We start from the raw sequence: 25,453 nt of genomic DNA on the forward strand, positions 1-25,453 counted from the left end.
CCACGACCCGGAAAAATGGGAGGTTTATTCGGTCAGAATTGAACAACCAGGGGTCAAAATCCTGACCGAAATAGGTCAGGAATCCTGGTCGAACGTTCCTGACCGAAATAACCGTCGCCAAGGACAAAGTGAAGCATTATTCGACCAGGATCCTGGTCGAAATTCTTGTAGAAAAAAAAGAGAAAAGAAAGAAAGGAGAAAAGAAGAAAAAATGGGGGAGAAATAAAAATAGAAATTTCAGGAGAATTCGGAAAAAATAATAAATTCTGAAGAAAATTCCTGAATAATTTAAAGAAATTAGAGAAAATCCTTTATAAATTCCTAGAAATTATGAATATTTTTGGAATTTAAGGGAAATTTTCTATAAATTAAGGAAAAATCCCAGAAATTAAGGAAAAATTCCTGTAAATTAAGGAAAAATCCTAGAATTTAAGGGAAAATTCCTGTAAATTAAGGAAAATCCCAAAAATTAAGGGAAAATTCCTGTAAATTAAGGAAAAATCCCAGAATTTAAGAAAAAATTCTTGTAAATTAAGGAAATCCCAAAAATTAGGGAAAATTCATGTGAAGTTAGAAAAAATAACAGAAAACTCCTAAAAATAGGAATAAGATAAAGAAAATAATGGGATAAATCAGCTAATAAATAAAGTCCAGATAAGGGCACAATTTCTTGGAGATTGGCCTCCAAGAGCTCTTAGAAGATAAGGAATCAATTTATTACTTCTTAGGACTCCAAAGTCCATTCTAATTCAGAGACTTGTCCACCAAGTCTCCTAATTCCAGTCCAATTCAAGGACTCCCAACACCTATATAAGGGGTCTCACCCCCACCAAATCAGAAGTACGTTTTTTGACTTGATCCTTGGCAATCAGCAAGGTACATAGGCATATTGTTAAGGCAGATCGAGTCACAAAACACAAGAGCAGTCAAATCGAACCTCGAAGCTCACGAACCCTAATAATAAATACAATAGTTAATACACCCTAGTTTTCAATCCATAACAGAAATGTAAATATCATTGTTTCTTTTTCTTATACACAAGATTTCAATATATACTTTTTGTATACAGTTTAAAAGTATAAAAATCCATATTAGAAATATGCATTTGCCTTGTTAGAGATAAATGAGTTTCTGTTTAAACTACCAAAACAAGAAGTCTTTTTTTAATAATGGATCACTATGCAGATCAGTCTCGCGTCATTTTCAAGAAAAGATATTATATCACATAGCTTTTAGTGGTATTGTTAGTCGCTAAACACGTGCTAATAATACACACAAGTATACGAGTTCGCAAGTAGTATAGAATCTTTTCTAGTTCGTTCCCACAGAGACTGTATTGGTTAACTAATTAATTCACGCACTTAAGCAATAATGTATGGTTATTATTCAATGCTAAGACGATAACAAATTGAGGTTGTTTATAACTAATAATTATAACTACGAGATTAATATTGACTGAATTAATATATATGACAGATATGGGATTCTAACTTCACTAAATACTTCATTCAATAGCCTTATTATTCTTAACCTTAGCATGCAATGCTGATGACACTAATCAGGCAACACGAAATTGATATACGCCAACTTTCGTTGCACGAGTACCATACTACCAGACACAGAGTCGTGCCTGAGATTTTAAGTGCCCTGTTCAAAATCTAAAAAAGTGCTCTACTAATTTTTTAAAAAAAATTACATGAAATAATAAAATCTAAAGTTTATAAACAAAATATAATAATTAAAATATAAAAATTAATTTATTACATAATCAAAATTAAATAAAAAATAGTTATACATGTAAATTTTATATGTTATACTCTATTTTAGAAATTAAATATTTATGTTAAAAAGATAAGTTTTACATGTGACTTATGATATATTATTTTATAAAAAAGTAAGATATAATATTGATAAACAAAAAATATTCAAATACAAATTAATTTATACATATACTTGTAATTTAGATCTCTTCAACCCATCATTTAATTTATTTTATATTAAATTGACTTGTTTCATAAAATATATACATTAAAATTGGATATTTTAAGATGAATAATATACCTAAAATTTAAATCATTATTTGAATGCATAATAATACATATTGTTACCAATAAAAAATAACTATATATAATTATATTAGTTAACTATAAGCTTTTCATTAAAAGTAGTAGCTTTCCTAGTCAAACTAGAGCATTAATGGTGATTAACAATGCAACTTTCGTTTTTAAATAATTTTTATATAAGTATTTTTAGAATTAATATGACTGATTCAAGATAATAATTTAATATTATTTAAATGTATAATATTTTTTTAATTATTTTTCATTTACAAATTTTTAACATTAAAAAAATTATATTTTTTATTATACATTCTTTTTCCTATTTTAGTAAACATATATATACATAGGTATATAGAAAAAAATGTGCCCCTCATATTTTGAGGGCCCTGTGCGGTGGCACCACTCGCACACCCTCAGGCACGACTCTGACCAGACATCCACAAAAGAGATAGAAGCTGAATAGATACCAATTATATTGAGATCCTATATGTCTATAGAATTTGACAACATAACGCTTTAAACACAAGTTATCTATCTTGATTACACAAGGCAAGTAAGATGGTTAAAATTACCTACGAATCATGCATAACAAATACATGAACCTATGCTAGCATGGCAAGTTCTAAATCCTTAAATTCATTTTTGCTTCATTAAGAATTAACACACTATCTTATAAGTTTACGACGCTCATAAAACGAATATGCACAACCAATACTAGGATATCATACAATCACCACATACTAAGGCATCAAAATAATTTAACTAAAGAAATCCATAAATAAATCCGCCAGAATCCCACGATAACGATTAGCCCATAATCGGACGCATCATCAACGTGGGTTTCGATGAAAACATGATATAACAAACGTAGTCTTTATAACGAATAAATAAAACCAAGTATGAAACAAGAGTAAGGTTCACAAGTAAGAAAACTAGCATCCAAATACAACTTAAAATAAAGATTCACAAGTAAAAACAAGATCTTCTTCGTCTTCGTTGAATCATGCTAATATAGTCTTCTCACGGCTCTCCTTGATATGTCTTTGGCTTGATATATATTGATCTATATATTAAAAATGACCTAAAGATGTATATATAGCAGTCCCATGCGGTGTAGAATTCTTTCTCTCAGAAACCAAGTAGAAACAGGAATCTGTCATCCCGACACAGCGCAGCCGTGCACTTCATCAGCGCGGGCGCGCTGGCTTTCTGTACTTCGGGCGCGGCCGCGCTTTTGATCCGCGCGGCCGCGCTGGGCTTCTGCCAGAATTTATTTTCTTCATTTTTCTTGCAGCTTCGAGCCGGCTTCAACGAGCTTTTATTCCAACACCACCTTGACCCCAAATTAGTACCAAAATAATACTAATTCACCTGATTACCTAGATAATGCCTGAAATGCAAAAACACTCGAAAACACGTTAAAACACTTAACAACTTGAGTACAAATGCATCAATTCAAAGCTTATTAGAGCATAATAAAGTGTCATAAATGTCACTTAACAGGTATATTATTCTATATATTCCTAGGTTTTTTATTATGTGCTAGGGTTAGATCTGACAATATAGATATACAAAATGTGAATATGATACGAAAAGACACGAATAATTAGTGTTTGGGTTCAAAAATTTGGTACACGAACACGAAAAAACATGAATATAATTAGTGTCGGGTTTGGCTTTCCGATATAGGTACACGACACGGAACAACATTATACGGAATAAAGAAATAATTAATTTTTTTAAAATATATAACATACATATATATACACTAAATACCATATATGAAATTTATCTATTCTAAATAACATATATAAAATTGTAAATATTAAAATATATTTTATTATTCCTTGACTACGTGAGTAAGCACTTCACCATTTAATTATTTATGGTATTTTTTAACAATTTATATCTTTTATATATAATCCGTGTAATTTAGTGTATTAAATCAGATAAATACGAATATATTAGTTCCGTATTAGTGTCACCAAATTGGTACACGAATGTAAATTCGGGTTGAGTTCGGGTTTAAGATTTGGTACACGGAACGTTTGTACACGACACGTAAGGTTGGCGGGTCTAGCTAGGGTGTAATGGTCATTGGTTTGTTTTTTATGATAATTGGCGTACCTTTGTATTCAAGCTTCATCCATTTAAAAATTAAATTGACCTAAAATTATAAATTTATGCTTAAATTATGTGTTTCAGGTGCATACAATAGAAAAATAGACAGCTATTATTTATGTTATTATTATTTTACATAGAATAATTATTTTTGTTATAGCATGTAACATTTTAATTGATGGTTCTTATTTTTGTATTCTTTTGTTTACATTTCAATTCATTTTGTTAGAGTAGTATACCTCCAATTTACTCCACTTAACCATAAATTAAATTTATTTTATTATCATTTAATTTACTTTTTGTTCAATTATTATATAGACTTACTTTTTGGCTGGTGCAAAGACACTACACTAAATTCAAATTTTGGATTGTACCTGTTTTTATTATCCTAATCTTTAAAATTATATAACTCATAGAGCATCTCTAACCTAGTATCTCCAACCTAGTGTTAGTTAAAAAAATAGCAGTTCAGCCACAATCACCCACACCACAATCACAATCACAGGTTAGCAAAAAAAAATTAGATATCCTATATTGAGTTGCCTTAGCTATTGCCTTAGCAAAATTATCAGCATATAATTGATGTTTAAACTTAAATCAACATATTAATACATACATATTTATATAATATTTAATACACAAATATCAAAAATTATTATTTTATGTATAATATTTTTAATTTATATAATATTAAGTGTGAAAATATTGTTCTTTTATTAAAAAATTTATTAATTATTTTTAACATACAATATATATATATATATAAATATATAATACTATATATATTATTATTTTTTTATTAATTATATTTTTGCTATATTTATATGTTATTATATTTTCAGTTGTAATAATAATTAAATTTCAATTATATATTTTTCATGTATTTAATTAAGTATTAACTAAATTTGTTTTATTATTTAAAGTTTATATATACATATAAATCTGAAAATAGGAATAAAATAATATTTTAAATATATCTAATGATTATAATTATTCAGTAAAAGTTTAGATAATCCTAATTTGACTAATCATTTTAGTATCATGGTTTGAAGGTTTGCAGATTCTCTTATATGTTTAAACAAAAGTAAATAAATGCCTAAAATATCCAATTTAGAACACTATTAGATTGTGTTAACACTTTAATAATGAATTAGTCATAAATTTATACCTTAATTTGATAAAATTGAATATGGACCTTTTCAATTGTTTGTGTTACATTTATTTTGCTATTTCCTACATTTTTATGTTGCAATTTTACAATTTGTTAATATGATTTATGCATAAATTAATATCACCGTCTAACTAAATAATAAATCTTATTTGACCTCTAAATGGAAAAGACTAAAAAGAATAATTATTATTTTTTTTAAAAAAACTAATTCTAATAGGTCGGTCTTTCACATATTCCTACAAATAAATATAATAAATAAATTCTCTCACAAAAATTATATATATTTACTTAAAAGTGAATAAAACTTCTCCCCTCAATATTTATATTGTAGTTACAAGTATTTAGTGGTGACACTTCATATATAATATCCTTATTAAATTTAACATGTATCCTTTAGATTTTCTTTTTATTAAAAGTACAAACAAATAATTACTTTATTTATTAGGAAGTATAATTACTTTATTTTAAAGTTATCCTCAATTAAATCATCCAATGTTATATACATTAATAAATTTTGTTTAGCAAATTAATATACATTTTATATGAATACATATATGTTGATTACATTTTTACTATTTAAAATGATTACTTTTTAATATATGTTGACGGTGACTTTTGTTTTGTCAATTGGTTTCCTAAAAACATGAATCAAAGTTCATTGTTTTTATATATTATATATTCTAGACTTTATTAAATTTTGTTATATTTTTTCTAATTTTTTTTATTATACAGTTCAAAAATTTATGTCACTGATCAAATTGTACAAATATATATCACCTATCAAATTTATACAGGTATATAACACACGTGTAAATTATATGATGTGTGTATCAACTGTCACCTATGAAATATGTACATCTACATTTAATTGACATTATACTTGATGTTGTATATATATAGACGTAACGTACATATCCCTTATCTCTAAAATAATATTTTAACAATACCACCACCTATCAAATAGTATACACGTATGTATAATTGACACGCTGACGTATTACATATTCTTCGTCTCTGAAATAGTATTTCAACAATACAATTTGACAAGAATAAAAATATACTTTATCTATATACGTTATATATCAAAAACAGTAATTAAATTAAAATACAATAAATTAGGAAAATAAAATTCAGAGAAAAATTTAAATATAACATTGCTAGCTAGAACATAGAGGCCAGAGGTAATGAGAGCAAAAGACATGAGAAGCCATGCTGAGTAAAACACCCCTTCGATATACTTGCATATATAAGCACACCCACATATAGCCCGGTGGATTTGTTGAAAAAAAAACACAGGTATGTACTAGATAATTATTAGTTACTGTTTTTCGAAATAATCTTGATTTTATAAATAACAATGATTTTATTTCATGGTACAATTGTTTTTTATCTTTGTTTAGTTTATTATGTATGTTCTTGATTTTTGGATTGACATGCAAGAGATTGTTTTTGTTGGTACGGGTGTAGAAAAACCACACTGACAGCATTGAAACATTCAAGAATTCTACACGGAATTTTATGAAGATGGCAATGAGAAACAAGGAGATTGGTTTCGAAAGTTCTCGAGCTAACAAGGGAGTTTTGGCTAAACTATTGACATGTGCAATCTGCAACAACATAATCAGTGACCCTGTTAACATCACTGAGTGCCTTCATATATGTGAGTGTTATTTGTTTTATTTGCGTTTATGGAGTGTTTGTGTTTAGTATATGTTAGGTTTTGAATTGTATGCCTGTTACTCAACATGTTTCCAAACCGTGTTTCTGAGTGGGATATATTGGTTATGTTCTGTTTGAGTCTTGAATTGCTTTGTTAACTTTCTATTCAACATGTTTTTCTTGGATTGGAGGGTAATTACTAGTGAATTATTTATGGTTCTTGGATTTTCACGGAGTTTAAATGCTAGTTGATGAAAGCTAACCTGCTGAGTGATGAGGTTGTTATTATTATATAACTTGGGTAAATGGGGACAATTTTGAACTTAATGGAATGAACTACAGTAGAATAGGATTTTAAATACTAGTTTTGATGAAAGCTAACATGGAAATTACAAGATAGTGAATTTTTTGTTTCTTGGTCCTTTTCTGTTGTTCTTGATTGATGCTTATTGTTCTTAACTGTTGTTTTTCACTATGTCTGGTGGACAGTTTGCAACAGATGCATAAGCAAGAAGATTCAAGAAGATGATCTGAACAGCTGCCCTGTATGCAAAGTTTATCTTGGTTGTATGCCAATAGATAAAATAAGGTAAGCGGAAATTTTATCATATTAACCAAAGCTGAAAACTAAGTACAATTTTTCTTTCAATTTAAATGTAACAGATTGAATGTAGATAAGTAGTGCATGTAATTACATGAAGCAGTTTAGGGGGTACTGTATGAAATTTTGTATTCTACGGCTACACACACATGTAATATAGAACATCATTCTATGGATTCATATTATTTTTCATATAGCATGCATAAAAATAAAAAGAGTACTAGAAATGAATTGAGGGAATTTGCCTAAAATAGTGTGACTATGAGGCAGTCAGAGGTCTGATTAAAGTTGTCAATATTTCTTATACATCAAACTATATGTTCAGGCCAGACCACAACTGGAGTGTGATACGAGCAGCGATTTTCCCCTCTCTAGGACAAGAAGAGAAAGAAGATGATGAACTATACAAGGAAAGTGGGATATTAAATGGAGAAGCTAAGCAACCTATCACAATGCCTGCTAAAAGAAAGCAGAGATCTCTCTCTTCTTTGGAGAACAAAGTAAACGCATCTGGTTTAAATTGTACGGGTAGTCAAAGAAAATCCATTGCAAGAAAAGCGTTTTCATCAGAAGGATCAGCTACCTTCATTCAGAACGGACATAAATCAGTGGAAGCACGCTCAGAGGGCAAAAGATTTTCCAAGAATTTAGATAACTGTGCTCCGGATGATAAGCAGGCTGGTCTCCATGTATGTGTATTTGATAATCTCTCTCTCTCTCTCTCTCTCTCCCCCACTTGTGGACTGCGTAATTCTCTTGATTGTAAAAGGATATGCTTAGGTAGAAATTATTACAAAGTTTTTTAGGACTATGAGCTAGTCTATAAATGATCATGTTTTTAACAAATCAGTGGCCATATTGAAATTTGTCCATAGGCCTTAAGTTGATGAACTAATTATGTATATATTTCGATTGTGCATAATTCTTCGGCTGTGAAGTCCTCCAAGAAACATATTACTACAGTAGGCAGAGAGAAAACTCAAAGAATTGACAAAAAAATTGAGCTGGTGAATAATTTGTTGAAACCTCTAGAAGATATAGCAGAAGCAGAAAAAAAGAAAAACAATAAAACTGTTCCAGAGGAGGACATGTCCAGTAGCAAGCTTGTAAACATTTCCAAAACCGAAGCCAGCTCAGAAAAGAAGTTGATAAGCTACAACGCTGATGTCGAAACTCAATCTACTCCACTATCACTTCCGACGCTCACGCCTGTAAGAAAGAATCGTGGTCGGCCCAAAAAGACAGTCGAGCCTCAGGGATTGATTCATGCACAAACCATTGTTGATACTACAAGCAGTCACCATGCTAAGAGAGTAGTTCCGATTTGGATTTCCTTGGTTTCTTCTGTTAATCAGTGAGCTCATACTCTTACTATAATAATGTTCTTCCACAGTAAGCTAAATTTTGTTAGTTCATTAATATATTTCTGTTTTAAAAATATTTGTGTTTGTGCTTATTGTGTATGTTCTTAGGGATGGAGTTGAATCACTACCACAGATTCCTCGTTGCTACTTGATGATAAAGTGAGTTATTAATTGCTATCACTCAGATCCCGTTATTAAATCACAATATAAATGGCTTGACAGTATATTATATCTCCACCATGCGGCTCCTCATTCCTAATACTGTAATACACATATTTAGTACTTCCATTTCAAAGCAAGAATGATTTCTTTACAGTGTGGTAGATAAATAATATTTTACTTTATTATGGTAATTAGTTGCATAATGTATCAACATTATGGTAGTTACTAATTAGTAGATGTCAATTACCTGGCTAATTCTTAGGCACTATGCCGCCTCATTCAGAAGTTTTCTGTCCTGTCAAGTGAAAAATATCAGTCACTAATGTATTGGCAACAATTCTTTGAGGCTTCGGTTTCTTTTGAGCATTGCAATTGTCTAATTGGCATGAAAATGCATGCACACCTGTATGCTGATGAGTTTAGATATGATAGCCTACTCTCTACTTACTATCTTGTGCTTTCTGTTCAATTAGCATCTTGCAAAATCACTAATTCTTGTTTTAACTTTAACGTTATTTTGGTGTCCTAGGAATGATACTCTAACAATTTCATTTATCAAGAAGTACCTTGTGCAGAAACTGGAACTTGAGAGGGAAGACGAGGTAAGTTAAATCATCTTATATTGTACCATGGTTGTACATATTCCCAACATTGTGTAATTAGATCATTGTATGTAGATGTTATATATATGTGTGTGAAGGGATATATGGTTAATGCTGGCACTAAATGTAAATTAGTATTTCTGATTGTTTTCAAAATGTGCCATAAATAGGTGGAGATCAGTTTGTGGGGTATACAGCTTCCTCAAGATTTGGAGCTGCATCAATTAGTTGATATGTGGTCACAGAAAATATCAGATTCAGAAAAGAAAATATCAGATTCAGAAAAGTTGCAAGCAGCGGTGGGAGACTCGGCTGAGGATTTTGTTATGGTTCTTACTTATGGTCGAAAAGATCCGGATCAGTAAGCAAAGCCTAGAGGCCTCTTTAATCAGAGTGAATTTTTGAACTATATGTAGTCTTATACTGGGTTGGTATAATACAAAAGAGAACTTTTAGCCAACTTCCCTTACAGTTCTGGCATGTGTTAGTAGCACATGTCTTAAAAATTACCTTTGACTGATGCACATTTTTTTTTAATTTTGTTTTTCTGTGACAACAAGTTAAATTCGTGTCAGATTGTGCATGTGTGGTAACAGACCTTAAATTTGTCCGCACCTTTGTGAAAGCGTGCACGTCTTAGAGGTAGTGAACATCCTCAGCGAGAGCCAACTAGCCCATTAATTTATCATTTGCTATTCATTTCATGCCTTTGTAACAGCGCTTGCGACTAAGAGGCATTGAGCCTCCACCTCAGCCAGAGCCAACTCATTACCTTTCCTCTTTTGTCTTTGTTCTATGTCCTAGGTGCCCAAAAAAAGATCAGTAAGTAGTTCTGAAACATATTCGGTCATTGAATCATATACTGAAACTTCTATGGTTAGCGTAGAAAAAATCACACTCTGCACTATATAGTTAGCTACATTTAGCTAGATATAATTTTATTACCTGAAACTATGACTGTAACTTGAATGGTTTCTTCTATTAGAGTTTGTTAGTTTCCGGTTTCCACGGCAATCCTTAACTTCAATAGCAATAGTTTCTGTGTTCAAGTGTTCATATCAAATTTATTAATCAAACTTCATAAATGAAGATGGTGTATGCTACCAGAATACATTGTGATAAGTCTCTGATGAGATCTTTTCTTTATTTAATTATCCAACCCCGTTAAATGAGGATGTTATCTTATATTTATAGAAAGTCTCAAATGAGCTTTTTTTTACAAATGGGCCTTCTTGGGTTTTACATTAGAGTTCAATAACTACTAAGACTTTATGGACCCCTTTCTCCCGGTCCAAACTCCAACATTTGTCTCCCTCTTTTTTCTGAGCGGATATCTTTAGATTTGCTTTGCGATATTTTTCTTTTGTTCCCCGTGAATAGGACACTAAGAGAAATAATAAAATGTTATTTAGGTTATTAGTTAGTGCGGGAATAATAAAATAAAATAGAATTAAAAAAATAATAAAGACCACAGTGAGATATTATAATAAAAGGGGTTCGTTTGTTTTCTTATTTGTCTTTATTATTATATATATTTTTATATTTTTTCAAACATATATAATCGTTTTTTTGCTAGCCATTTTGACGATTGATAATTGGACTGTTCGGCTTCACCCTATCTCAACAAAAAGGAATGATGCGCTCTCTTCTTTCTCCACCGTCTGCCACCAACTCTGTAAGTTCTTTCTCCTCCACCTCGTTACCACCGTTTTCTTTATTTCTTTGTTAGGTTTATTTATTATCAGAAACTTAGGTTTGTTGTTATTCCCGTTGTAATGGCTGATGGTAGTTCTTCATCTTCTCGCACCCTTGCCAACCGGAATCCTGAGAAAAGACCCCTCGATGAAGGTGATCAAGAATCTATTTTAAATCTGAATAATTTGGAGATCCCCGACTTGGCCAAATGTGGTTCCTTTGATTTTTTTAGAGGAAGATGAATTATTGAAAGGTATTCCTGATGGTCCGCTTCCCTCGCCTCCTCTGAGTCCTCGTACCCTAGAGTTTAGGAGTAGGGTTGTAGAGGAAAACTTTCGACTAGGTAGGGATGAGTTTGCAGATAAGTCGAGCCTTAACTATCTTCGTTATTACATTACTAAAAATCCGTCGGTGGATAAGTTGAAGGTATATATTGACTTGGAGAATGAGTATCGATATCGTGCCCCGACTGCAGATGAGCGCGTGTGGATGATGCCGAAATTTGGGATGCACGGTATTCCGTTGATTTTATTCCATTTTGGGGTTTCGGTTACCGATGTATCCTCTTTTCCTGGCAATGTATGAGGCTATTGGATGTGGGATAAGTCAGTTAACGCCTAACTCCATTGCCCAACTTAGTGGATTTGTGGCCTTGTGTTGTGACAGGAACATGATCCCCTCGATGAAGCTGTTTTTCTCAATATATGGGGTTCGCTACCATGAGGGTCAGGCTTACTTCCTCCCGACATAAGAGAATGAAAATTGTTAGTGTGAGGTCGTCGAACTCCGGGTATCATGCGAAGTGGTTGTATGTCGGGGGTCCGGATTTGGAGTTTGTGAAGCCCAATAGCAAAGTTAGTCAGGTGTCGATTGATTATTTGAACAATTTGGAGGAATATGATACGTCCTATCTCAACGAGTTTCATGGGTCGATTTCGTTATATACCCATTTACAGTTGTCGGATTCTAAATTTTTGGAGATTTATGATTGTAAGCGGGGATGTCCTTGATAGTTTCTCTTTTGTTTAATATGCACTTGTTTGTTGTGAAAAAATTGCATGTATACTTTATCCCCCCCTTTTTTTGTTTATTATTATTATTTTTTTTGCTTGACCTTTTTTTTATTTTTTGTTTACATCTCAGTAGCTGGAGCTTTTTTGAAGAAGTTTCTAAACAGCGGTATCCGAGAGGAAATGGACAAAGCGATGATGTTGCTTGTCCAGATGGCGTCCCGTGGTGCTGTGGATGTTTCCAAGGTCGGCCCATCGAAGCCTAGGAATTTTGTATCCATCGAGCTTCTCGATGACCAAGGCAATAAAGTGACAGAGGATAAGGGAAGGGTTTTATAGGAGGCTGAGACCGTCAACCCTCGTAAACGTCTCCGTCACGGGGTCGATGGTGAGGAGAATGTTGAGGGTGTTGCTGGTGGAGTTGAGGCGGCAGCTGGGACGGTGAATAAGACCGTTACTTTGGTTTGAAACCATATTTTGCTGACGAACACCGTCGACCCTCGATCTAGGAGGGAGGCTATTAGGGTGGAGATTCAGCCCACCGAGCGTTGGACCGGCAGGGCCACCGTGCCTTTGAGAGCTCTTAAGATATTCAATCTTCCTCAAGACGCAGTTGCTTACGAGGGCCGGCGTCGAGATGAGCTTGTGGACCGATACAAAGATCGAGCTGGTCGGGTATGAATATATTTTTTTGTTTCCATTGCATCAGTTTTACTTTTGCTAGTTGTATTTATTTGTTATTGTTCTTTTGTCTTTCTTGCTTTGACAGTTCCTTGCGGATTTTATGCATATTATGGAAGAGTTTAAAGCTGATAGCGATGGTGAGGTTCGTGCGAAGGTGGAGGCTGAGATAACTACTCTTAAGGGGGAAAAGAAGAAGATTGGGGCCAGTTGTTCTGAGTTGGAAAAGAGATCAGGGGATTTGGCCAGTGCAAACTCTGCGTTATCTAAGAAGATTGGAGAAATGGAGGTTGCAGAGCAATCGTTGACTAATAAAGTTTTCGAGCTCGAGACACGGCTCTGGGAGGTAGAAAAGGAACGCGATGAGGAAAAGACTAAGCGCGAGGGCTTGGATCGTCAGATCGATGGTATGAATGGGTCATACAGGTTGATAGTTGAGGAGAATGAAAGCTTGAAGCTCAAGGTGCAGAAGGGGGTGGAGGACATTACTGAGGCTCTCAGCGACGGTTATGATCGATGCGTCCGCCGGATGACCGAGGCTGGGATCAACGTGGAAGGTCATACCTTTGAGGATTATCTGTGAGACTTGGTAGCTTCGCAGGATGTGGATCGTGAAGGCAGGGAATGCCCCGTGAATTGATGTAATAACTTACTTGCTACTCTTGTTATCCCTGGTTTCTGTGAACTACGTTAGTCGTTTGGATTTGGGATTTTATGTTCTCTTTCTAAGTATTTGCTTGTTTTATTATATCTATGTAGATTTGCAAATGTAGTTTTTCCATCCATGTTTTATTTGATCAAAAATTTTGTTTGTCGTTGGGTAGCGGTATGCAAATAATGTTTTGTTACTACCTTGATTTTGTTTGGCTTACAAACCTGGTAACTTTTCTTTGTTAATTTTGGAGTTAGCCGTTTTATATTATGTTGTGGGAGTTGTTACAATTTTTTCAGGCTTTGAGTCGTCACAATGTTGCATTTTTCATATTTTTCAATTAGATGAGCTATGTGGGAACAGGTTATTAGAATCTTAAATATTTTTTCTTTTTTGTGATCATGATAAGATTGCTTGGTATATTTTGACTTCTCACCTGTGTAAGTCTTCCCTTTACCCTCTGTTTTTTTGAAGAATGAAAGGCATTCCAAATGCTTAAATTGTCATAAATTAAAGGTCCCTCGAGGGGGGTCTCACAACGACCCTCATTGCATCGAGGGTTGGTGTTTGATATGGCAAACATTTCCTTAGAGTTTCAAGTGCTACAAACAGAAACATATTACTGATAATTTTTTTGAGATGAATGCCATTCCAGGCATTTTTAATTGGCCGACCATCAAGATGTGCATGCTCATAAGTCCCCGCGCTAACCACCTTCACGACCCGATATGGGCTCTCCCATGCTGGTTTGAACTTTCCCGATATCGTTGGTTGGGATGCAGCGGAGTCTCGAAGTACGAGATCATCGACTCTAAGGCTCTTGGTTCTGAGGTGTTGTCCTGTAAGACCATAACACATTCGGCAGTTCATCAACCCAACAATGAGGGATTTATTTAATTCTTTTCTTTAGTCCTTGTAAAATGGTTCTATTCATTACTTCTGCAAGGCCATTGGCCTGTGGGTATGCAACTAAGGCCTTGATGTGTTGGATTTTTAGCTCCTCTAGAGCTCTCTCAAACTGAGCTCCCACAAATTGTGTGCCATTATCAGAAACTAAAATTCTTGGGATTCCGAACCGAAATATAACATACTCCATGAAGAACTCAATCATCTCTTTCTCTCTGATCTTAGAAAGGGGCTTCTCCTCGACCCACTTGGTTGTATAATCCACCGCGACCACTATGTACTGGCATTGGTTTTTGGATTTTGGAAAGGGCCCTACGATATCTATCCCCCACTGGAAAAAGGGGCATGGAGCGATTATCGAGTTGAGCTCAGTCGTGGGTCGATGGCTTATATTCCCATGTAGTTGACATGCTTGACACCTTTTAACATACTCCTCACAATCTTTGAGGATTATGGGCCAGTACAGTCCCTGTCTGATGATTTTAAGAGCCAAATTCTTTCCTCCGAGGTGTTCACCGTAGATGCCGGTGTGTACTGTTAGGGCGAAAACACGCGCTAATATTCACGTAAGTATACGCGTTCGCAAGTAATATAGAATATTTTCTAGTTCGTTCCCTCAGAGACTCAGACTAAATTATTGTCTAATTAAACTCACTCACCAATGTATGACTACTTCTCAATGTTAAGATAATAACACTTAAAATTGTTGATTAAATATTAACTATAATTAACTACTTAATTAACCACTTAACTAACACTTCAATTTATCAATAATAAAACACTCATGAGATCACAACTTCATTATTACTTCCTTCTATAGCCATTGTTATTACCTTTAGCATGTGACAGTGATGATATTAATCGAATAACACGAAACTGATAAAAGCCAACTTTCATTGTACTAATACCATTCTACCAAGCATCCACAATTAAGATAGAAGTCAAATAGTCATCAATTATGTTGAGTTCCTATATGTCTACAGAAATAGACAACACAACGATTTAAGCACAAGTTATTCCTTTTTGATTACATAGGGCAAATAAAACTGTTAGAGTTACCCACTAATCATGCACAACGTACATGAACCTATGCTAGCATGACAAGTTCTAAATCTCAAGATCCACCGTCGCTTCACAAGAGATTAACACCCTATCTTATATGTTCGCGACGCACATAAGACGAATACGCACAACCAATACTAGATATCAAGCAATCATCACACACTAAAGTATTAAACAATTAACTAAAGAATTCCATAATAAATCCATTGCAACCCCATGATCACAATTAGCCCATAATAGAACTTATTGCCATCATGGGTTCATATGAAATCATGATAAACAAACACAAGAAAATAATAACTAAACTAATTATATTAAAACAGAGTACGTCACAAGAGTAAATAAGTCAAAGCAAGAAAACTAGCATCCAACGTTACAACGAAACAAGAATCACAAGAAAATATGCTTCCTCTTCGTTGCGGTGTGCTAAATCGGTCTTCTTCCTTATCTCTTTCGCTTCTTGCGTAAAACACAATCTTCTTCTTCTTAATCCTCCCTGTGAAAACGTCTCAAATCTACTTATATAATAGTCCCATAAAACTCAGATTACATAGAAGTTGGAAGCCAAACAGAAGTAGAAGTCTAAAATAATTCAGCAAAATTCCCGACCCTGCGCGGCCGCTCAGCATAGCTGCGCGGGCGCGCAGGCCTCCACTGGAAAAAATCCAAGTTTGCTCCGTTTCTTCGCCGTAATCTGCCCGTTCCTTTCCTCTCGCAATGGTGAACACATGCCAAGGCTTATTCTTGATGATTCCTCCCCCGAAATGCAACTAATACCCTGAAATGCATAAACACTAGAAAAACGCATCAAATACATAAAATACTTGATTTCAAGACACCAATTTAAGCCATTTTAAGACGTTCTAAGTGGTATAAAATGCCACTTATCACACCCCCAAACTTAAATCGATGCTTGCCCTCAAGCGTCACAGACTCAAAAACAAATAAAAATATGCATGAATACAATCTATATAAAAATGCAGCGATCCCCCTTACTACAATTAATCAACCAAATTGCCACATCTCAACGAATGCATTTAGACAACTAAAGATCAATAAACTCATGCAAACGGACATACAGCCAGAAACGTGGTGTGTGCAAATGCTTAACAAATATGCTTCGGAACTAGACCAATTACTATGACTAGATTATCCTCAAGGCAATCCTACGATTATACAAAGAATAAAAATTCCAGGCACAAAGTGATATACAACACTACAAGAACTCTGGAGCTTACTACGGAATCGTGCTTTTTATTTACAACTCAAATGCTTATTTGACCGTGCAATGAGTGAGGTCCACAAAAGACTTATACAATGATATCCATGTAACGAGCGTTAGGTTAGCGGATCCCAGACTCTAAAAGCCTTAGGTCGCTAGGCACAAAGTCCCCTAAGAACTTAATAACTCGAATACCAAAGAGCCCACTCTTGATCAATTATGCCAAATTTTTTTTTTTTTCAATTTCTGAGCAAGTGCGTTTCGCTCCATCTTGCTCAACCCTAGACTACTCGCAACATACGCGAGCCGGCTACTAGCCATTTGACGCCTAGCCACAACTAGCAACAACTTCCATATTTTTTTTCTCCAAAATTTTTCTTTTTCATGTCTTTATCACTAAGAACCTATAATCGAATTCTAAGCATAATAAGTAGATTGACCTTGAAAACAACCAAATCATAACACAATCTAGCCCTTTCGCATTCTCTAAGACTTAGTGGACTTACAATTGTTTCTAGCATGCATATCAACCTACACAACTTAATATCACTTTAATGCTATCACTACACTCACATCAATATCACAATTCAGTCGATAAATCATTGCAAAAGGGATCATGGTAAATGCATGAGCTACATGACATTCATAAAAAAAAACTATATGGCATAAATTATGCAACTATATGAACTAAACTATCATGAATATGCAACTAAATGACACACACACAAAATTCATTAACTACCACCCCCAAACTAAAAATCTTCACTGTCCTCAGTGAAAGTAGTAGAAAGGAACACAGGGTATACCTACTCGGAGTCATCATCATCATCACCCTCAGTGGGTGGAGTATCAGGCGGCGGGTATGCAGAGTCCTCACCAAAAACTGGCCACTGGATATCAGCTCCAAGGCCTCGAAAAGCAGTCCCTAACGCAAGGGTGAGTTCCTGAGCAAACCTGCTCTGTGTCTCATACATGGCATCCATCCGCCGTGAAAGCCTCGTATACTGGACATCAACCATCCCATCACCCTCCTGAGCTCTCGAAGAACCAGCCTCATCACGCCCTGGTCTAGCCATAGTAGCACCTCGTGCTGGACGCCCTCCTGGAAGACGATAACCCAGCCCATGCTCCTCAGGCTCACCACCGGTCCACTCCTGCATCCCATTCAGAGTGCCAGAATCAATCGGAGCGGCTGGCAACTGCAACTGCTCATGAGCCGGCCAGTTCACTCCCACTGCTCGGCATAGCTTCGTAACCGTAGATGCATAAGGGATGTTCATATACTTTGCTCCCCTCAAAAACTTCAGAATTCCTTGGTAGATAAACTCACCAAGGTCCACATAGTACTCCTCATTCAGAATTCCCCACAACAGCTGTGCTCTCTCAACTGTGACCTCGTGTGCATGCGAAGAAGGCAAAATATTAGCACAAATAAATGCATTCCATGTAACGACCGAGGAATTACGCTTGTATTATATTATAATAATAATAAATTATGAGTATTATTATGTGATAAAATGTGTTAAGTCGTTGAACCCTAACTGCTATGTGTTATGTGTTGGTTGTTTTGATCCAAACGTGTTTTGGATATTTATTGAGCGTTCTATCGTCAGTTATATATATTATATCAAAACCTGTACAGCTCAAAACTATGTTTTAAAAGCCCGTATTTCAAACAAAATCATTGGCCCTATTTTGCCAAAAATGCCCTATACCGTATCGCTATTCTGAACCCCTAGACGTTTTACAAATTGACCTTTTTCGCGAAAAACGACTTTTCCGGACCCCTTCGGGTACCAAAAACCCCACAAAAATCACATTTTTATTTTTTTATGATTATGAAATTATCATATATCATTTTTCTTTGTATTTTTGTATTTTCACAATTTTTGGGAATTTTTAGTATTTATTTTGTATTTATTGGATATTTAAAAATTCATTATTAATACCCAAAAATTATAAAAATTGGGGCCAAATATTTTTATTAGGAGTGTAATTAGACCCTTAATTTTATTTAGGGGTATTATTTTCATAAATATAAATACCTGAATTATCATTAATTAAATCAGTTAATTATAATTAAAAATCAGAAAAAGAAAAAGAAAAAGGGGGATTAGGGTTTGGTGAAGAACAGAGCAGCATAATCAAAGTTGATTTTGAAGGTGATTCCGGAGTCCAAATCGTTCATGTAAGTAGTCAAATTGAAGCCCAAGAATCGTAGTTTCTGATTATGTACATGATTTTGTTGTTGGATTACTTGAATTTAATTTTGTTATTTTCGGGTTTATTTCTCAAATTCGGGTTTTGATTTTGGTTAGTTGTTAGAAGATTTTGATGCTGTAGTTGTGTAGATCGTCGTTTTAGCAATCGAACGGCACCGGTTTCGCGTTCGTTGGCTTCGGTTTCGTGCTCGCCGGAGTTTAGACGCCGCCGCCGTGTTCTTCGCTTTTCCGGCCGCGTTTCGACGAGAGGAGGACGAGGGAAGGAGGAGGAAGGTGCTGGGGGGCGTTGTAGATTGAAACCCCAGAAGAATCGTGCCTGAAAAACGGAGTTTCGTCGTGGATTGGCTCGCCGGAAAAATCCCCGCCGGCGTCGGGTTCTGGGTTGCAGGCCTGTTCTTAGCGACCCGAGTCGACCCGGTTTGCAACCCGGAAACGACCCGGGTTTGATCCCCTCAACCCTGAAACCATTTCCAGATTTTTGTTTCTGGGTTTTCTATTATTTAATTTATATTTTATAAATCAGAAAATCATTTTATTAATTCTAATAATTAATTAAAAATTAGTTTTATATTCTGAAAAATAGTATTTATAATTTTTAAATTATTTTATTAAATTATAAATTCGAATTTATTTATTTAATTAATTATTTAATAATTTATCTAATTATTTATTAATTATCTAATTAATTAATAATTGGGTAATTAATTAATAATTAGGTAATTAATTAATAAATAAGAATTAGAAATAATTAAGTGATATGATTAATAATCTAATAATTAGTTAATAATGCGAATAGTAATTCGATAATTAGAATTAGTATTCGAGCGATAGTTATTCGAATAATATTGCGGTAATTATTTATAGCGTATAATTAAATATCGGTAACTAATTGATTAGCGAATCGTACGAGTTTCAATAATAATCTAATAGATCGATAATTATGCGGGAGTTGCGAGTGGCTCGCGCATATACGAGTGATTAATCGTTAAGTTGGTCTATAATTCGAATAATTCGTAGTTATTCGATAAATAGCGTATCGGTTAATTAAGTTGATTGATTATTTGTAAATAATCGATCTAATCGAATAAATATCGATAAGCTATAAATATTATAATAAATTGTGATTAATCCTAATAATTAGGGATTTATTATTTTAAATTATTAAATAAGCAATTATTAATTATTTATTAGTTATTTATTTATTAAATATTTTTAAAAAAAATGATTAATTATTTCGATAATTAATCACATTAGTTTCAATAAATCATAACTTCTTCATTTTAACTCCAAAAATTATAAAAAAATTATTTTTGACTTTGATTTTTCTTAAATAATTATGTAAAAATTATTTTAAGATTTAAAAGGTTGTAATAATTATTTATAATGAATAATAAATTAAATCATCCGTATTTACTTCATAACAATTCAACCGTTAGTCCGATTTGAGTGAAACGAAGACCTCTAGACTCAGAAAAATGAGACGAATCCAATAAAAATGGTTGTAAGTTATAATTTCTTCCGGAAGAGAGTGATCTTGTGATAATTAATAGTTCGTAGGCCCTAATAGGGGTATAACTGAGTTGAATAAATCCCGAAAAATTATAATAAAATCAGATACGACTAGTAATGCAGGTATAAGCCCAGAATGGATTCTAAAAATAATTATAAATCTAGAAATTAATTATGTGTTTTACATGCTACGTGCTTTATGTGATTATGTGAATAGATGTGCTGTATAAATGTATGTATATATATATATATGCGAGTCAGATAGAAACGCATGGGTAGACTGATAAGGTTGCGTGATATCAATTCAAGATACACGTATGTAGTAAATTATCTAAACACCTATCTTTCCATGATTTGTTCAGTGTTAGCAAGGCAGAGCAAGCTAGGGTCAGAAGGCAGTGAGTTAAACCAGGTTAAGTACGCGCAAGGCAAGTTTTTCCCCTATTCTAAATTCAGAATAGTGTTTATATTTCCTTTCTCTCGTATCGATTCTCTTTGATAATCATTGTTCATATACACTGTTACCTACTTATTATCACTTGTTCTATTTCATGTCAATTCTTGATTTACCCAATTTATTGAATTCCCTGTTCATATTTCAATTCTTTTACCCTACATATATTCTGGTATATCCTGGTGTTGGGATATATCAATAGCATACCGATTGTTCCGGATGCTCAGCCTTGGACTGGATGGTTACTATAAAGGCTGGGTTTTTCCCAGACCATTAATGAATAGGCCATAGTTGCCTGAGTACTCCTTATGTTGGTTGGGTCTATGCAGTTGGGTATAGATCCGGACTATATTCTGACTGATCAGCAGGTTATAGTGCATATGTTGGTTCTTGTTTCCAGTCTTGTTCATTTGGCACTCGCCATCATTGGCAAATTACTATTCGATGCAGATACAGATGGTTGTTGCAACCAGCAGCTTATTATTTCTCTCATTTCTCGTTCTCTATACTATATATATATTTTTGCAGGCTTGTTGAGCAATTTTGGCTCATCCCTTTTTATTGTTACTCCTATTGTTTTACAGTTAAAGTAGAGAATGAAACCCATCAGGACCCGCATAGTCAAGAAGCGAGTCAAGCAGCGGGACCCTCTTATACCAAGAGTGTTCCTTCCTATTCCCGAAGAGAGCTTTGAATTGCCAGATCAGGTGTAGCAGGATAAGTAGTAATGTTGGGTTGAATAAAAGTTTTGTGTAGTTTGAATAAAAGATTGCATAGTGAAACTGTAGATAGAATAAAGTTTTGTAATAAAGAGAGTTCTTGAGACAGGTTTTATTTGGTTGGGTTTGTAATAAAGTGTAGTGCATGATTCTTGTTTCCAAACTCAAACCTTAAAAGATCCTGAGTAGTGATAGTTCGGGGTAATTATTATATTTATATTCCGCTTGTGCAGGTATAGTTGGTAATTGTTGTTAATAATGCCCCAAATCTATACCCCGGATTTGGAGGGTGTTAAAGTTGGCATCAGAGCTTAGGATTGACCTTGGAAAACAAGAATGTTAGGGTTAAGATAAGATAGGAAAATAAGATAGGATGAGAGTAAGAGTGTTAGGATTGTTTGTCTATGTGATTAAAAGTTATGAGTTATAGAAGTGTGATTTGATTGTTTTTGTGTTATTATTTTTATGTATATTAGATGGCTTCTTTATCATCATCTACGGAGAGGACCGAGACAGATCCAGTGGATGCACAGGTAGTAGCCCCAGTGTCAGGGCAGATCTTACCTCCATTGCCACCTGAGCCAGCACCAGAGATACCACTTCCCCCGGAGGTACCAGGTTTTGCAGATTATTTTCCATACGTTGAGCCAGAAATACCAGATATTCCACCATTAGAGTTTCCGATGTTTGATATTCCTGATATGGGTGATCTTCCGCAGTGGGAGGATGTAGAGCCTCAGATTCATATGCCACCAGTCGAGATTCCAGAGATGCCACCGATGGAGCCAGAGGCAGAGCCGCCCGTGTATGCGCCTATGGAGCAGCCTGTCTTATTTCCTGCCCCATTAGCTATTTATGCACCTGTTCCAGGAGTTTATCAGTTTCCTCAGCCAGAGTTTATGGATGAGATCGTGGTGGATGGACCATTACCTTCTCGAGGTTCCAGCACTGATCTTCATGAGCATCATACCGTGACTTACCAGCGTTTTCAGGCAGAGAGGGAGGAGAGGATTAGATGGCAGAACCAGTGTAGGGAGATCCTTGGGTCGTATGAGACACAGACGGATGGTCCTGTCAGAGCATTACGACCGGATTATATACTGAGAGAGAGACTACATCATATTCACCGGGTTAGTTCGCAGCAGCTTACTGATTTGAGACAGCAGGATCTTAGTGCGGAGACAGCATATCGCAGAGCATTGGGACTTACCGAGGCAGTGCTAGAGGCAGTGCAGGAGGAGTTGAGCCATGTACCACCAGGATTTTGAGATTAGCAGATCGATGAGTGCTGTATTATGTATATTTTGTAGATAGAGGCAGTATAGTATTGTATGAGTGTAGCTACTGACTCTGACTGATAGTAGTAGCAGTACGACTGTTATATCATAGGTTTTTGTATCAAGCACTGACACCTGTAGCTGGTGTTCTACCTATATATATATGAGATAATCTTTTGCACGTTTTCTTTATTTTATTTCCAGTCATTTAAGCATTTACATTTATTTCAGTACCATTGCATATTTACAAATGTAGTTTTATTCACGATCATGTTGTAAAAAAAAAAAAAAAAATTTAAAACATATCATACTGTTTTATTTATTCAGTTATTTAATAAGTTATTTTATTTCTCGAATCGACTGTTTTAATATATGTTTAATATACTGTTATTAAATAAGATCCATTATTTATTTACCAGAAAAATGGCACCTAAGAGAAAAGCGCAGCCCGACTCATCGAATGGAAACACCGATGGCCAAAACAATAATAAACAGATGGATCAGATGTTTAATCTCATGCAACAGCAGATGTTGATGATGCAACAACAAATGCAGCAGCAGCAACAGCAGTTCCAGCGACAGATGTTACAGCAAGCCGCTCATCCAGGACATCAAATACCACCAGCAGCACCTACGACTACTTTCAAGCAATTTCAGTCGGTGAAGCCACCGGAATTTATGGGTTCCACAGATCCTACAAAAGCGAGAGCTTGGCTGAAAGAGATGGAAAAGGCTTTTTCGTTGGTAAAGGTTGAGGAAGAGCAGAAGACAGATTTCGCTAGCTATTTTCTAAAAGGCGAAGCTAATTACTGGTGGGAATCAAAGAAAGCTTTGGAAGAAGGTGTGGTGACCTGGAACAGATTCACTGATCTTTTCTTGGAGAAATATTTTCCTCGTTTTATGAAGAACCAGATGGAGATCAAGTTCCTGGAGCTGAAACAAGACAACTTATCGGTTGCGGATTATGAAACCAAGTTTACTGAATTGGCAAGGTTTGTTCCAGAGCAGGTGGATACGGACGAAAAGCGGGCCAAGAGATTTCAGCAAGGACTGAAACCATGGATTCGTAGCAGGGTAGCTGTGTTTGAATTGACAACTTATATGGCTGTTGTTCAGAAGGCTATGATTATTGAAGGAGAAAGCGAAGCAGCTCAGAAAGAGAAAGGACCAGGGAATTTTCAGAATCGTTTCAACAAAAGGCCGGGATTTCAAGCTCGGGGAAAAGTAAATTTCAAAAGGCCAGAGCAGAACAATCAGAGGATGGGAAATCGACTTCCAGCCCCAATTCAGCAGAGACTTATCCGACCGCTTATACCTGATTGCAGAACGTGTGGTAGAAAGCATACAGGAGTTTGCAACAAGCTAAATGTTACGTGTTTCAAGTGCAAGCAAAGGGGACACTATTCTGGAGAATGTCCAATGGGAAAGGCAGAAGTTACTTGTTTCCAATGTGAGAGAAAAGGACATATCGCCAAAGACTGCAGAGGAATTGCAATGGCTGCCAGTATTCCAAGAATTTTAGCATTACCTCCACCTCCACTACCACAGCAAAATCAGCCCAGAGCAAGGACTTTCAACATGTCAATGAAGGAAGCGGTACAGAGTCCGAATGTGGTTGCAGGTACACTCCCTGTAAATTCCGTAAATGCTTTGGTATTGATTGATTCAAGAGCTACTAGATCTTTTATTTCTGAAGCTTTTATCTCTAAGATAAATTGTGAGATTCAGTGGTTGGATGAAGTGTTAGTCATAAAATTAGCGAATAATGATCAGGTTGCAGTAGATCGAGTATGTCCGAGCTGTGATATTGAGATAGGGAGATGTCATTTTTCAGTTGATTTGATACCTTTTAGGTTAGGGGAGTTTGATATTATTTTAGGAATGGATTGGCTGTCTAATAATAATGCTCAAATTGATTGTGCGAATAAGAGAGTGAAATTGCAAACTGAAGAAAATGAAACGGTAATATTTAAAGGTGAGAAGCAAAAGCAGAAATTCCTATCAATAATGCAGACGAGAAGATTGCTACGTCAAGGATGTCAAGCTTATTTAACCTATGTACGGGATGTTGATAAGGGAAATTTGAAGATTGAAGATATTCCTGTAGTTTGTGAATTTCTTGATGTTTTTCCGGACGAATTACCAGGACTTCCACCAGATCGAGAAATCGAGTTCACTATTGACTTGACGCCAGGGACTGAACCAATTTCGAAAACTCCATATCGAATGGCACCTGTTGAAATGAGGGAATTAGCAAAGCAGTTGCAAGAACTTCTTGACAAAGGAATTATAAGGCCAAGTGTA

General features: G+C 34.8%; 2 protein-coding genes across 2 annotated transcripts; both read left to right on the top strand.

Annotated features, from left to right (window-relative positions):
• The first annotated feature begins 6,519 nt into the window (after positions 1–6,519).
• Positions 6,520–10,354, top strand: LOC141662004 (E3 ubiquitin protein ligase DRIP2-like). Its single transcript, XM_074469050.1, has 8 exons — positions 6,520–6,648; positions 6,820–7,012; positions 7,501–7,600; positions 7,938–8,301; positions 8,551–8,966; positions 9,085–9,135; positions 9,668–9,740; positions 9,911–10,354. The coding sequence occupies exons 2-8, from the start codon at positions 6,871–6,873 to the stop codon at positions 10,103–10,105; spliced, it is 1,341 nt and encodes a 446-aa protein (XP_074325151.1). The 5' UTR covers positions 6,520–6,648; positions 6,820–6,870; the 3' UTR covers positions 10,106–10,354.
• A 2,573-nt stretch (positions 10,355–12,927) lies between these two features.
• On the top strand, positions 12,928–13,751 carry LOC141723959 (uncharacterized). The gene is made up of 2 exons (XM_074525931.1): positions 12,928–13,120; positions 13,215–13,751. The coding sequence occupies exon 2, from the start codon at positions 13,230–13,232 to the stop codon at positions 13,707–13,709; it is 480 nt and encodes a 159-aa protein (XP_074382032.1). The 5' UTR covers positions 12,928–13,120; positions 13,215–13,229; the 3' UTR covers positions 13,710–13,751.
• The last annotated feature ends 11,702 nt before the right edge of the window (positions 13,752–25,453 follow it).

This window comes from Apium graveolens, chromosome 5, assembly GCF_009905375.1.
Source record: "Apium graveolens cultivar Ventura chromosome 5, ASM990537v1, whole genome shotgun sequence".
In the NCBI taxonomy this organism is placed as follows: Eukaryota; Viridiplantae; Streptophyta; class Magnoliopsida; order Apiales; family Apiaceae; genus Apium; species Apium graveolens.